This window comes from Saccostrea cucullata, unplaced genomic scaffold (assembly GCF_032062105.1).
Source record: "Saccostrea cucullata isolate Sc308-1 unplaced genomic scaffold, CSIRO_AGI_Scuc_v1 ctg775, whole genome shotgun sequence".
NCBI classification, from domain to species: domain Eukaryota; kingdom Metazoa; phylum Mollusca; class Bivalvia; order Ostreida; family Ostreidae; genus Saccostrea; species Saccostrea cuccullata.
Genome location: NW_026917904.1, coordinates 35,188 through 51,116, shown reverse-complemented (window position 1 = coordinate 51,116; position 15,929 = coordinate 35,188). Strand labels below are relative to the sequence as shown.

At 33.4% G+C, this 15,929-nt stretch overlaps 1 protein-coding gene across 1 annotated transcript in view; it reads left to right on the top strand.

Moving 5' to 3' along the window:
- LOC134259447 (uncharacterized) overlaps positions 1–15,598 on the top strand; it is a 41,025-nt gene extending 25,427 nt beyond the window's left edge. The window contains exons 5-17 of the mRNA XM_062742058.1: positions 1,717–1,914; positions 3,155–3,337; positions 3,611–3,787; positions 4,668–4,838; positions 6,490–6,561; positions 7,605–7,772; positions 8,033–8,114; positions 8,494–8,711; positions 8,791–8,961; positions 9,333–9,466; positions 9,614–9,785; positions 10,061–10,222; positions 14,195–15,598. Of these exons, the coding sequence (XP_062598042.1) occupies positions 1,717–1,914; positions 3,155–3,337; positions 3,611–3,787; positions 4,668–4,838; positions 6,490–6,561; positions 7,605–7,772; positions 8,033–8,114; positions 8,494–8,711; positions 8,791–8,961; positions 9,333–9,466; positions 9,614–9,785; positions 10,061–10,222; positions 14,195–14,283 (1,997 nt within the window). The 3' untranslated portion in view covers positions 14,284–15,598. The remainder of the gene's footprint in view (positions 1–1,716; positions 1,915–3,154; positions 3,338–3,610; positions 3,788–4,667; positions 4,839–6,489; positions 6,562–7,604; positions 7,773–8,032; positions 8,115–8,493; positions 8,712–8,790; positions 8,962–9,332; positions 9,467–9,613; positions 9,786–10,060; positions 10,223–14,194) is intronic.
- The last annotated feature ends 331 nt before the right edge of the window (positions 15,599–15,929 follow it).

Below are 15,929 nucleotides of genomic sequence, written 5' to 3'. Positions count from 1 at the left end.
TCTGATACATTTAATCCATTCTGACAAGGTGTCAACGTCTTCTTTTTTTAATATCTGGCTCATCGTCTGGCGTAATTTTTCAACAGAATCCAAAATATTTATGAAATTCCGATGCCAGTTGAAGGATCGGGGTTCCCTAAATTTAGGAACTTTTCAAGAACATTTCAATATATTAAAAGAAACTTTTTTCAACACAAGCTAGCACTTATTATAACCAATTTCAACCAATTTTGGGATTTAACATCGATTGGTAAAGGATATACACTGTTAAAAATTGTTATTTTACGGTCCTTGATTGCTCTTTGGATCCTATGAATAATATCAAAATGTAGTCTTTAAAAATCTTCCTCTCTGCTCTCAGAAAATTTACAGGCAAACAAACTGTTGACTAATTGTAGTTAGCAATAACCCTCTACTATAAATGTGAAGTACATGGTCCCCAGAGTCCGATGTTATGGTGCATTTCAATATATTAAAAAACTATGTTATGGTGCTAGGGCCCTGTTATATAGATTAAATAATGCAAGTAAATCATATCTTTGAAAATTTTATCTGCTCGAGGATATTAAACAAGTAAAGCAAATGATGAGCATAAATGTCTCCTCCAAAAGGGATGAATGTCATTGCCGCTGAGTCAGAAGTTTGATGCTTAAGGATGGGTTTTTACTGAATTTGTACATATAGTAAAAATGCATTGTTTTGAAAACATATAGTGAAGTGGCAATTTCAAAAGGTCATTTCTTCTCCTTTTTGTTAAGCAGACAAAATAAGTGCACATAGGCAGTGTATGTAAAGCTTTAATTTCTTTGCTCGTTAATTTATCGTCAGAAGATCTGGTGTTAGGGTGGCCCTCTTTTGAGCCTATAATGAAAAATAAATGACTGTGAAAATGCATAAATTCTTAAAATGCCTTCTTCATCTAAATATAATGGTTCGATTCGCATAAGTGCCTCTTCCGAAATTGGAAATTTATGGGCCCTGGATCAGATGCACTTAATTGGATATTGCATATTAGTTTGGGGTTCTATTGATTGTATATTGTAAGTGATTTAATTTTTTGAAAATCTTCAATTAGTATGTATTACCTGACAATCAGGGCTCTTGTGAAAGGGCTTGTCAGAGTTCAAGTAACAGTGAATACGCATTACTTCTTTGACAATCTTCACTGCCTCTTGCCATATAGAAAGTATACCGTTATGATAAACAATCCTTGGGGGTAATTAAACCAGATATTTGAAATTCATGACCACTTGTTTCAGTGTTCGGGTGTTTGCAAGTGCTTTATTCATTTGTATTCTCCTAAGAGAATTTATTCATCTCTGCTATTAATTAGTAAAATAATATAATCTAAAGATTGATAGAATAAGAGATATATGCAAGATTTTTTCTTGTTCAGTTAAAAGAACACAATGTATGATTATTTTTATTTAGTAAACAGGTATATGTACGGTGCATCTAATTTAAATAAATGTTCTTTTAAAGTTCAAGAGAGGTAAAGTGAGAGGGAATGAGATGGGCATAGAAATAGAGGTGAATGTTTAGTCTGCATGGTAATATTTGACAGTTGAATGCATGCAGATCTATTGCATGAACTGTAATAAGTACCAGACAAATTATTTCGTTGATTCTTGATTTTTTTTCTTATTTTCCCCCTATTTTTAAGGCAACAAAGTTTCTTTGATCAGTGTCATTTTATTTCATTTTATACTTTTACAGTGGCGGGAACCTGGGGTGGTTGGGGTGGCTGGGGCGGATGTTCAGTCACTTGTAATGAGAACGAAGGTCAGAGGTCAAGGACTCGTTCTTGCTCTGGATATGACAATGGCGGTGATTGTTCTGGCGCAAACACACCAACAGGAGCACGCAGTCAAACAGATTATACCAACTGTATTACCACACTTCCCGTTTGCCAGGGTAAGGTCTTTTTTGTTTTTCTTGATATTTGAGCAAATCTCCGGCTTTATTTGACGTAATGAAATGAACAGGTTGGGACTGCTCGCCAAAATGGGATATAATAGCCCGTCTGGGATATGATTTTCCATTTGGATATAAATTTACAGTGCAAACAAAGAAAAATTTTATTTTGCCTAGAAACATAGTAAAGCCGCATCAAAATGCTTCAAACAGAATAACTTTTGACAAGCAATTTTTCCTGCAACCCTACCATTTGTTAGATTGATCCCAAAGAAACGAAGGAAATTTTGAGGGATCAATACCTTAAACAGTGGGCATACAGAAAAACTTTTAAACCAAAATGTCTTCCTTTATAAATATCTTGATACGAATTTTTTGTTGTTTATAGCCAAAAATAAAAAAAAATCGTTTTTGTACTGTAAATTTATATCCAATTTGGGATATTATATCCCAGACGGACTAATATATCCCATTACGGACGAATAGTCCCAACCTGATGAATGCCCAGTTTCAGAAATGGGGCCTCTTTTGTTCACAACTTTTCAATAATTTATATGTCCATTGAGGTCTTGTTGTGCTGTTAATATACTTAATCCAAAATATATTATTGGAAGCTGCAAACTTACCATTTGACTTCTTAGTAGTTTAAATTGACTATGAGGATGCTGGTCCTTCAAATATCCCTTATGAAACCATCCTAAAGCCAATTTTCCAAGAATGTAATGACGCCCTACACATAGCAATTCAAAGTAGTTTGAGTGTAACTTAACATTATTAAATTATATAACTCAAGTTTTCATTTATCTTCTAGTGCTGATAGGGAAAATCACGGAGATGAATCCGACCAAATCACTTACCAGCATCTCCTTTATAATTAAAATGAAATACAAAACGTAATCATTTTGCAGTCCTTTTCCTTTAATTAAAAAGTCTTACAACTGAAACAGATTCTAACTCGTGTCCTGTACAAACCAGACTTGTAAACTTGTGCCTAATGGAGATCATTAACTGTGTACCTTAAGGTAGAATAAACCGACGATATTGCTTATTTGCTATATGAAAAAGAATGGTAAGTAACAGTTAAAAAAATCTAGACAACGCTCAGAATAATTAATGGACAGGATCAGAAAGACATCCACGAGAAAGTCAGACATCCAAGCTATACTAGTAACTACATGTATTCCCTGCCCGTAAAAGAGCATTCCTGTAACTCTGTTGTATTTTCTTTATGTTTATCAAGTAAATGGCGGTTGGTCTAACTGGGGCTCGTGGTCAGCGTGTCCATCCAATTGTTATGGCGCCACTGCTGGCACTATTCTGACAAGAACCAGGACCTGCACCAATCCGACTCCCACAATAACGGGCCTGGACTGCTCGGGCGCAAGCTCAGATACCGCAACCTGTACACAGCGAAACTGCCCGAGTAAGAAAAGTGTACAATGTACATGTAATTAAACTTTGTTTATATGTGCATCCACATACAAGATGCAGTCAGGTAAAATCTTTTTATGATTCCTTTTTGATGATTTAATTATTTTTCTTTTTTACAATAATACAGGTAAAGATCTTTTTGTAGGGTTTTTAATACTTATTAAAACTTTCAACTATTTTCTTTCTCCATCTTTGGGGTAATTTTTAAAAAAACTAATACAAGTTATATTTAAAACTAGTTATTGCTTTCTTGCTTTTCCTTTAGTTGATGGTGCGTGGACTACCTGGTCTAACTGGGCATCGTGTCCATCCAACTGTTGGCCACACAGTACAAGCGTGAGACGAACTAGAACGTGTACAAACCCCTCAAAACAGTACGGCGGAGATGACTGTCCCGGAAGTAGTTATGAAGATGCTACTTGTTATTCCTTGGGTTGTCCAGGTTACTATAAGACATACACAACGTAAACATCACAAAGATTTATTCGACGTTCTTTTTAGAGTGTCTTTAAATTAATGACTTCAAATAGAAGGCCCAAATTGGCCAAAGCTTTAAGTGGACTTTTCTGATCTAAATTTTTCCGTTATTTACCATCTCTTATCTGTAACAGCTAGGTAAAATACTTTCATAAAACGAAAATAACGGGTTATTTCAAAGCACAAATAAGTCCTTGAAGCAAAAGACAACCATCCTACCCTCAACTCCCGGTCTCTACGAGACAGTGCCCTTATTAACATACCGGTACCTATGACCAGTAGAAAGGGTTTCTTTTCTATTCTTAATTCTGTACCCCCATGCATGATACAGGCAAAAGGGTAACAGTTTTACATAGAAATACACACATAAAGATTTCGGGAAGAACACCAGGGTAACACTTTGTAAGTTTGGGTTAATTTTCAATTTTTGTATATAGGGTGGGGTCCTAAAATCATGCAATTTTAGCTCACTTTAAGTGGTTTAATTCTATCTATGTATTTATTTGAAACCTTATTTGACTCAGGTGAGTTTTGTTGCTTTTTCCTTTTGTATTTTATCTTTGCAATTTAATTTTTCCATAAGGAACTGGTAATTTGTAATTGACCAAATGTATTTGTTAATTTTAGTGTTTTAGATACATATATAAAAATAATTTTTGACATTATTAAAGTGGCGTCATAAAAAGTAAATTCGTCTATTATTTCATTCTAAGAGTCGGATTCATTTTATCCTTTCTGAACTTTTATTATTTCGCTCTAAGAGTCGGATTCATTTTATCTTTCTGTACTTTTATCATTTCGCTCTAAGAGTCGGATTCACTTTTTATCTTTCTGTACTTTTATAGTCCATGGAGGATGGGGAAACTGGGGATCTTGGAGTTCATGTACTGTCACTTGTGATTCCGGAAGTAAAAATAGGTCACGTCTCTGTAACAACCCCACACCAGCTAACGGAGGAAACGACTGTCCAAATTCAGCGGACGAATGTATCGAGTGTAACACTCAAAACTGCCAATGTAAGCATGGAGACCTCTTACAAGATTTCAGTAAAAAGCTCTGAAACTTTCTTTAAATCATATCCTTTATGAATAAAATGTGCAGGTAACAAATAGTGTACCATTTAAACAATACAAAATGGAAGCAGAGCAAAGAATGATCAGCAAAAGCAGAGGCGGGCTCAGGTACCATCAAGGAGTAAATATCCCATCTGGACCGGTTACACCCTCCATGTACTCCTAGCCTTGTGATGATCCGGTAAACTAAAAATCCATGGAATTTTCAGTGTGTAAATGATGGCCTAACAATTAATCTCTTGTATAGGAAAATGTAATGTAAATGAAAAACGTCAGTCATCATTTGACCTAATTAAGATAGTATTTGCTGATATTCTGCCATAGAACTTGCTACATAATGACTTCAAAAGATACCTTTGTTTCATTATTATCGTTTACATTAAGTGTGAAAAAAATTAAGTCAGCGTTTGACTTAATGATAGAATTTATTTGCTGACAAGGTCATTGTATCGACCATAGGGCTTTAAATGATACTGCTGATATTTTTGTTTCATCAGCTTGTTTGTCAATAACATTTTAGAAATTGTTTATGCGTACAGCATGCTCTTGCAAATCGAATCAACTGGGAGATTCAATCAACGAATGCAGGTGATAAAGGTACATACATATTGCTGCATACTTATTAGGTTCCGAAGCTGACGATTGAAAAGTTAAAGTTATCACGTTTATCATAAATCTTGGTTGTTAGATTACCATTAACGTCGTTTTCTAGTTGAATATTCATATATAAAACAGATGTTTCAGACTCTGTGGTATTTTTATTTCATGCTCACCAGGATGTATCATTTCGACCTAAGAATGGGAAAAAATCTTTGTTAATTGACAAAACGTCGTCGACATACCCGTATTTATATGTTGAGGTGAAAGCCAATGTTTTCTTCTTTTCGTGTATAAGGTTTTGAACAAAACCTGCTTCATATGAATGCAAAAATATGTAGGCTGATAACGGGGTGTAATTGGTACCAATGGAAATTTCAGTAGATTGTTTGAAGATCTGGTATCCCAAACCACATACATGTAGATATATTGTCAATCAGAAACTCAAGGATCTTTTAAATATTAACTTTAGAGTCTTGTTTGTACAATCAGAATATTTTTAACGAAATAATTCTCCAAATTACCATTGATAAGGTAAGTAAATTTATGAACCCCATCAAAAAAATGCAGCTGTCAATGATTCCAAGAAGCCTGGACTTTAGTAATTGTTAAATTCTTTTAAATGTCATTAAACAAACACATTTGATATTCCTTCTTGGCTTACTCCGTCTTGAATGTTTTGGCTCCGCAAACCCTTTGAAGATGATGTCGTTGAAAATGAATGTTTTAATACTGTTGTTCTCTATTGTACAAATAAATAGACAAATATGACGGTTAATTTGAAAATCAAAATTTTAAGAATCATAACAAATTTGGAATTCGAATACATTTTGTATAATCAGTTATTTTAAATTGTAATAGTTTTTCTTGAATTTAATTCATCCTTTACTTGATTGATCTAAAATATTTAGGATAAGATTTATAGCATGCAAATTTTGCTTTTTTTCTTATTTACGACAATTAATTATGTTGATTACTTTTTAACATAACTTTTTAGTTTGTCTGGTACGTGACCACTTCATGAAAAGTACAGCGGATTCCCACGCCTCGTCTGATACGTCACTGACCGGTAAGTCGCCTTCCTACTAATTTACTTGTTATATCTATACACAAGACAAACCAGTACGTACATGTAACCTATATACCAGGTCAATAATTATAATGACCAATATGAAGCTGGCGTACTGGTGTCAAGAGAACAGACGGTCTATGAAAGAGCTACACACTAGTATACTAGAAGGCTGGTTTTCGTCATCAGAAGGACCAATTAGTACTCGAGTCATATTGACGCTACAGTATTACAACAGACTGTCCTGAATCATGTGTAGCCTACAGACTACATACTGGTGTCCCTACATGAGATGGCTTGAAATTATAAAATGTAGTAAGATACTATGAATCTGCACATCAACTGCGTTAACTCACAAGTTATTAGACAAGACATACTTAACTATACTATACTATACTGTACTATACTATACTATACTATACTATACTATACTATACTATACTATACTATACTATACTATACTATTATACACTTATCAACTATACTATACTATACCATGAAGTTCATCATCAGAAGGTTGTATGTTACTACTATACACACATGCAAGACAATTAGCCAACATACCATAATCAATAGTCTACATAATATGAAAAGTAGCCTACACACAATGATCAGTAGGCAACATACTCAAGGCAGAGAAGCCATCATACTGCGGACAGTATTTCACATGCTATAAACAGTAGTTACATACTATAATACAGTATACTACATGATATAGACAGTAGACTACAAATTAGGAAAACTGGCTACAAACTTTTTACATTAATACTATAGAAAGAAACCAAAATACTATAGACAGTAGCCAACATATTATAGACAAAAGGCAATATAATATAGATAGAAGGCAACATATACTATAGACAGCAGGCAACATGCTATAGACAGTAGCCAACATACTTTAAACATCAGCCAACATACTATAGACAGTAGCCAACATACTACAAGTATTAACAAAAGAAGATATAATTACAGATAGTTGCCAACACGCTTACGGCTATAGACTGTATTCCTTCAGATGGGACACAATTTTCTTTTTATTTCAGACAAATATTTCCTGATGCCAAACACGGACAATTCGATCAAGTGTTGTGGGTTGATTTCACATTGGGAATTTTATCCAAAGGCAGAGGGCACTATATTTTTCCAGATTTGGGAAAGATTAAGTTCGACCTCATATAAACTCATTGGCTCAAACCAAGTTGATGTTCCAGGTACTGCTTCAATAATTTTGATAAAATTGATGAAATGAAACTTTTATACGTCAAGCTGCTTGTCACATTAAAACGGGATGTGAAACTGTACACGAGCAAACTGGTGTTTGTTTCCAAATAGAGTATACACCTCTTTTGTTGGAACTTAATTTTTGTTTATGGTTTTAGCTTCTTTCCACTTAATATTAATAATAACAAGTTTTATGCTAAAAAATGTTTTCAAATCAGACTACTACTAATTAAGTACTTTTGTGATTTAGCCTCTGCAGTGAACACTGTGTATAGACATGCGGTACCAACAGCTAACAGAATAGCAGTTATCGATGGTTATCGCATTGGATGGTAAATGTTTTCAAACATACACAAATAACACTGATTTTGATTCTTATCTTTTATTGCGTAAAAGAAATGAGGTTTGGAAATGAAAGTAAAGTTAGAAATGTCAAACATATAATCGCACAGACTATTTATGTAAAAACAAGAAAATCTACCTCATACTGAAGGATGCTCATGTTTATGTGCCTTTACATGAACAAGTATCTCTTAATTAAGAAAGGAAAAATCACATATTCAGTATAGTGTTGTATATAATCTTTACTAAAAAGAATGTTCGCGAGCAGACCACCTCGTTTAAATAAAGTTTATATTGTTTAATTAAAAGTGTTTTATGGTATATTTTATCATGTTTATGGGCACTAAACTATTTTGCTATTACAAATAGGTATTGTAACACAAGCAATATGATTCCATACACAACATGCAGTTCCTCTCTCACTAACAACAAATGCACCACGGGAGAACCTTCCTGGAAGTCTTGTAACCAGGATTCTTATTGGTCAAAGTCATTTACGGAAGTCGCTGTCGGGAGCACACAGACATGGAGTTCATATACTCAGGCTACATACAGATACACAGCCATAACATACGCAACAGTTGACAGTAAGCGTATTTTATCATTTTATTGTTTGTCAAATTTAAAAAAAATGTTACTTATAACTTGTATTTCAATATTTCACAGATACGGATCCTATATTTAACATGAGCCTTGTTAAAGTGGCTATCGCTGATCACACAGCTATTGGTACCAGCGTCATGCCATTCACCTTTACCGATGTGGATTTTGCTGACTTCTATATCTACACTGGCTATCCCAACACTCACACCTACTTCCGCTATGATACGTCTGATCGTAAGCAATCTCTAAGAACAATTTTAAAATCTCGGCAAATCTAATGCACAAAGTGTTAAGTTACAGATGTACATATACGTTGTATATTCTTACTAATTGATAAATAAAAAGAAACTATATATTTTCCATTTACAAACATGCATTTATTTCTTTCTTCCTTAAATATAGAATATGTTTAACCAGAAAATGAGTACTTATACAAGCTTAGCTTTAGAATCCTACCTTTACTTTTTGCTGACATTTCCAACTATGTTCTGAATACGCAAGAACATGGAATAAGATGACGGCCATTTATACTTTGTATTGTTATTTTTTCAAACGTTATTTAAACAAGTAAAATTAAAAGATCGAAAAAATTTGTTAATATTTAGTGACAATCAAAGTAAAAAGTACTTTGCCTCATGCTGTCGGTACGGCGGAGACTGTTCATACTTACGTCATCAAAGCCAAAGACTCATGCGACAATGCCGTCACAGGAACAGTTACCATAACAACCTTTAATGGTGTAAGTTATATTAATTACTGTATTGCAATGAATGTTTTTATTAGAATGAAAATACAACAAACATTCAAAGATCATAATGCAACTTTGAATTCGCTGAAAACCATTTAAAATGAATACTTATTTTAATTTAATAAATGTCGTTGTCAGCCTCCTGAGTTTTCTAACTTACCTAACCACGTGGAGCTGATAGAGGGGATCCAGGAAGAACACACGCTGTTTACCCTGACCGTCACTGACCCCTCCCCCGACAGCGTGACGTGTGTGATGCAATCCGTCCTCCCCTCCGACAAAATGTCAACATTCTCCTTCAATCCAGCAAGTGAGTATCCCTGAGATATATTTATGTTAAACACACGATGTTAGAGTTTTACAATTTCACTAAAATATATTGGGAATATATGAATAAAAGAGTATTTTCCATTGAATTAATTTAGAATATATATATTTTTTTTATTTATATTAAAAAGTGAATAAGAAGGTAATCTAGGATTGCTTCCATATCTGAATGGATTGCTTCTATATCTGAATGGGTTGCTATCAAGCTCTTTTTTGAATACTTAGCGTTAATCATTTTGTTTGTTAATTCTTCTCTAGCGAAGGAGTTGAACGTCAGAGCCAATCAGAACATTTCTCTGTCGGACATCACTAACTTTGAGATTTGGTTTGAGTGTACTGATGGAACAGACAACTCCACCAGCTTCCTCACCGTACAGGTCGTCAAGTTCGACACTTCTGACGACACCCAGGTACAGCCAAGTAAGTATCTCACAAAAACAGTTGTGGATATAAGGGGAGCGGAGGAGCATCAAAAGGTGAATGTATTGTATTATTAGTTTATTACTCTCGTCATTCAAAGGTGTCGAATATTTAGTCATAAAAGACCGATTCTTCATTAAAAATAAACATGCACTGTGGTTATTTATCGACAAAATTACTTCATTACAAATTACTCTAAATCTACATACAGGCTCTATGAACTGAAATTAAAGGAATGTTCCTCATCCACTAGAGTGAAAACATTTATAAAGTCCTTAGAAAAAAGGCCTTCAAAGAAACACGAAATTTCGTTGGAATTTTGTATAACGCTTATTGTGTTCCTCTTTGTAGCCGCCTATTTTTATATTGATTTGAATATGTTCAAAACCTTTAAAGTGAAGAAGAATGAAGGTTATGGAAATAACGAATAATATTTACTATCAAAGTCCATAAAACAATACAAAATAGGAGCACAGAAAATACGGACCTCCAAAACATCAGAGATGGGATCAGGTGCTATGGAGGAGTGAACATTCCCTGCCGACCGGTCACACCTGCCGTGTGCTCCTTGTCATGATGGGGAAATGACGGGAAAATCCGTCGTCAATAAGTCTGAAATCGTCAGTCAGCATTTGACTTAATGATAAAATGTATTTGTTGAAATAATAGGACAAAACAATATATTCTTGTTTCATCAACTTATTTGTCAATAATTTACCTCAGAAATTCTTCACACGCATTTGCATATCAATGATAAAATGTATTGTGTTTGTCATGATTGGGAAATAACATCCGGTCAATTCAGTGTATAAATAATGGACTAACAATGGGCACCATAGAACTTAATTTGTATTTGCTGACACGGTCATGATGACTTTAAACGAGACTGTTGATATTCTTATTTCATCAACTTATTTGTCAATAATTTACCTCGTTTAAGAAATTCTTCATACGTAGAGCATGTTCTTGCATATCGAATCAACTGAGAGATATAAACTCCGTATGCAGGTGATGAAGGTATAATGCTGCACAAGTAAGGGAAGTTGACGATAGAAAAGTTAAAGTCATCACGTTTATCATAGAGCTTGATTGTTAGATAACCATTAACGTCTTTTCAAAGTAAAATATCCAAGTATGAAACAGATGTGTCAGACTCTGTGGTATCTTTTATCTCAAGCTCACCAGGATATATCATATCGACATACGAATGGAAATTACCATTGTTGATTGACAGTACGTCGTCGATATATCTAAATTTGAGTTGAAGGTCACAGCAAGTGTTTTCTTCTTTTAACGTACAAGATTTTGCACAAACTTTGCCCTATATGAAAAAAAATATAGTTCTGCTAATAACAGAGCGCAATTGGTACCCATGGGAATTCCAATAGATTGTTGGAAGACCTGGTATCCAAAAACCACATAGATATTGTCAATCAGAAACTTAAGCATCTTTTTGATGTCAGCTTCAGAGTACTTGTGTGTACAACCAGAATGCGTTTTTTTTTTTACAAAATAATTTTCAAAATGACCAATGACCAGGTAAGTAAATTTACGAGTTCCATTTTTAAGCAGTTGTCCATGATATCAAAAGCCTGGACTTTACTTTATCGTGGGGGAATGGTTTTGTATCAAGTTGAAAAGTCGTTAGTGTTCAAGCTGTTGATTTTATTAAAAATCTTGCGATTTCAAATTTTCCAAAAGTTCTTTGGAATTTTTGAGTATCCACATCTGATTGACACCACTTCTTGATAATATTATTGCACAGTACTCTTGAAGGTTTACTTTCACTACTGTCAATATCTTAGTGAGGAGTAAAGAAAGAGGCTTGGCTGAAAATGTACTGGAACCCGCAATGTATCTTTGTAAGGATTCCAAAGTTATGGAATCCAATATATAATTATATATATGTTAGTTCAAAATCATTTTGGTTCTTTGGGATATTAAAAATATTCAAAACTGACATATGATTTTGAAGAATTTCTTCTTTAGAAAGGGTACTATAAGTCTAAGTTCGATTACCACTTGTAGAATTAAATCCAAGTTCTTCTATAATACAATTTATATTATGACAAACAAGTAGGTATATGTACTGATCATGTAATCCATCTAGCTCTTTTTTCACGTCTGGATTATTGAATACAGAATGATAGATGGTTCTCATATTGCTCCTCAATCTTTTAATACGCGATTTTATCATTGGATCTGATGTATTTAATCCACCTGATCCCACCTCTGATGTTTTGGATGTGTGTGTGTGCTCTGCTCCTGTTTTGTATTGTTTCATGGACTTTTGATCTTGAATACTGTTCGTTATCTCCTTATATTTCATTCTGACAAAGTGTCAACGTCTTTACATGCCGTATTAGTGGAAATTTTAGCGAAACGCAAATTTAGTGATTTGTCCTTAAAAATATGTATTTTGTTTTTAGCGATAAGTAATTTTAGCGATTTTCAAATGCTAACAAAAGAAGTAATCATAAATAAAACGCTACAAATTTTTAGCGATATTTAATTTTAGCGATCTCAACAGCCTCGCTGATAATGCCAAAATTAAATCCTGATTAAATATATTAAATTAAATATATCTGGCCCATCGACTGGCGTAATTTTCAAGTGAAAAAGAAATCCTTTTATGTGCCCTTTAACTCGACATTCTGATATTATTGTTATAAGCAAACCTATTTTTGCATTCATATGAAGAGGAATTTTTTAAAAATCTTTTACGTGAAAAGAAGAAAACTCTTTTTGTGGCCTTCAACACAACATTTAGGTAAACGACAACGTATTGTCAATTAATTTCCATTCTTAAGTCGACAGGATATATCCAAGTGAGTTTAAAATTAAAGATACCACAGAGTCTGACACATCTGTATCATATTGGGATATTTTACTAGAAAAAAAAAGCGTTAATGGTTATCTTGCAATCAAGCTTTAGGAAAAAATGTTATGACTTTAACTTTTAATCGTCATCTTCCCTTACTCATGCAGCAATATACCTTTGTCACCTGCATACAGAGTTTATATCTTTCATTTGATTCGATATTGAATGATATATTCTACGAATGAACAATTTCTAAAACGAGGTAAATTATTGACAAAAAATTGATGAAGGAAGAAGACCAGCAGTCTCGTTTAAAGTCATCATTTCGACATTTCTACGGTCGATACAATGACCTTGTCAGCAAATTCAATTGACCATTAATGCTGGCTAACTTTTTTTAAATACTGATGGCCATTATTTACCCACTGAGTTGTCCATGGATTTTTCCGTTTTTCTCCAGAACTTTACAAGAAGCATACGGCGGGTGTGACTGTTCGGCAGGGGATGCTCACTCCGCCATGGTATCTGATCCCACCTCTGATTTTATTCGGAGATCGTGGTTGCTCTGCTACAATTTTTCATTGTTTGTTATTTCCATATATTTCATTGACAGCGTTTTATCAATAAACTGTTATTAAAGAAAACATGCATACTAGTATGTTAATTCGATATATCCCAGAGAACGTGAAATCAAATCATTAAAAAGTTCATTATTTGTAGTTGACTACATCAATGCTGTGTTTTAAGGACAGGTAACTCATGTATGAAAAATGACCAACTAAGTGCCGATTTATGAGTTATCGTTTATAAGAATGACATATAGGCTGCTTCAGCAATGGTATTGTTATATTCAGAAAAGGGTTCCTCTTTTAACATAATATTTATGATACTGTTTACCAAAAAATGTACGATTTTTTTATGTTGGCATATTCTTTTGTTTATTTATATCTCCCATCTTAAATAATATGGCGACCTATAAATTTTTGGAAACAACTTTATTAAATGAGAAATACCTTAAAGGATATCTTGTTTTACATCGATTGCTGTTCGTTATCTTCTTCTTAATTATCTCTCTTTATTGCATAATGCACCCATATACTTGTACTTTATGGTAGCGAAAAACATTTAAGAAGAGATTCTTTATTTTTCAGCTTTTTTCTCCGTGACGGCCATGGTGACAGCCGGCGGGTTGGCGGTTAGCCTGACTTTCGTTATTGCCATTTATGTACTGGTCATTTAGCGACACTTAAAAGTATATCTGCTTATATGTCTTATATATTGAGGTGTAAGGAATTTAAAAGACCATATTTTTCTTTCCTCATCACAATTGTACAACTTTAAATAGAAATGGTAAAATGCGTTTGAAAACTAGCAGGGACTATATTTTTGGCGGAATGGTGGCGTATGAAAATATCTTCTTTTCTGCCTCTCAAAATTATAATAGCACAATGAATTTAGTTATAATTTTTACACAAGTGAAGACTTGGAGAAATTTTCAAATGTAAGTTAAATTAATAATGAGGGACTAAACTTTCAAAATATATCAAATAAATATGATTTCCCAAACAAACTAGAACTTTGTTAGCTATTAAACGTTTCCTATCAAAGTGCAGATTTGAGCCAAAAATACATAAAAAAGTATTTTTTCTCTCGTAGTAAACGATCAAAACATTTTGTTTTTGTATCATTTTGTACATTTATAAGATTACTTTATTATATGTGAAAATAAGAAAAAGTTATATATAGGAAGCATATGAAAATAACTAATATATCCTAAAAAATTAAGAAAAACAGAGAAAATTCGGATCAGCCAATATCCAGAAAGTTAAATTATTTATGTAAATTTGGTAATATCATGCTATAGACCCGATGTAGTAATATCTTTTTATGCAAACAGAACAATCTTTAAACTTTTGAAATAGAAGTAGGTATCACATGATTAATTGGCAACAGTATTTTTTTATTCTTAATGTCAAGGAAAAAGATAATGACCTTGACCTGACTTTGCCTCTAATATAAAACGGTCAAATTAAATTTCACTGATACTATCACTTACTGATATTGTCTTCTTGATTCTCTGAAAATTTCATTAATTTTTAAATATTAGAAATATGAGAAGAATCCTACCTTAAGGAAATCAAGCCGCTGTAATTATCCTATGTTCATTCAATCATTATACGAGGGCCGTTCAAAAATTACGCGGACTTGTCGCACAGAAGAAATTTTTGACGACATAATCGGGCAAAATTTCACAAATAATATAAAAGAATCTTTACTTATATGGTCTTCAAAATTTCATATCAAAATATTGTAAATTGGTATTAATTTTGAGTGATTTTTCAGGACATACCACTAAGTCACGGCGCAGCAAAATCTTCGACGTCACAAGAATTATAAAAAATATGTGATTGAGCTTTCATCTTCTCAATATTTTCCCTTGAGTACCTGTATAGTTTGAGTTACCTTATCTACTCAACATCAAAACACCATTTCTTGTCAAGCTTAAAATCTATTAAACATGTAAAGAATATTCTTTTTTCTTTTTTTGTTTTAAAACCAAAAACTACTTATGAGATATAGTGTGATATTGGTGACTCTCAATCACGTTCTTTACAGTCCGAACTTTTCGTCTATAATCTTCTTCCCGTCCTCCTGTATAGCCTTTTTACAGAGGTCTAACTGTCTAAAATTTCAATTTGCTATTTGTGGGCGAATGTCACGAGTAGCCTAGTTTACTACATGTTTTATTATGCATATTTTGGATCTATGTTGCCGATATCTCGAGCATTACACATATTTTAACAAAAAAGTGGTGCGCCGTCAATTCAGGAGACGTCATTTTCACAGTCCTTTTCACGGGAATCGCATCAGAGAAAAATCACTATA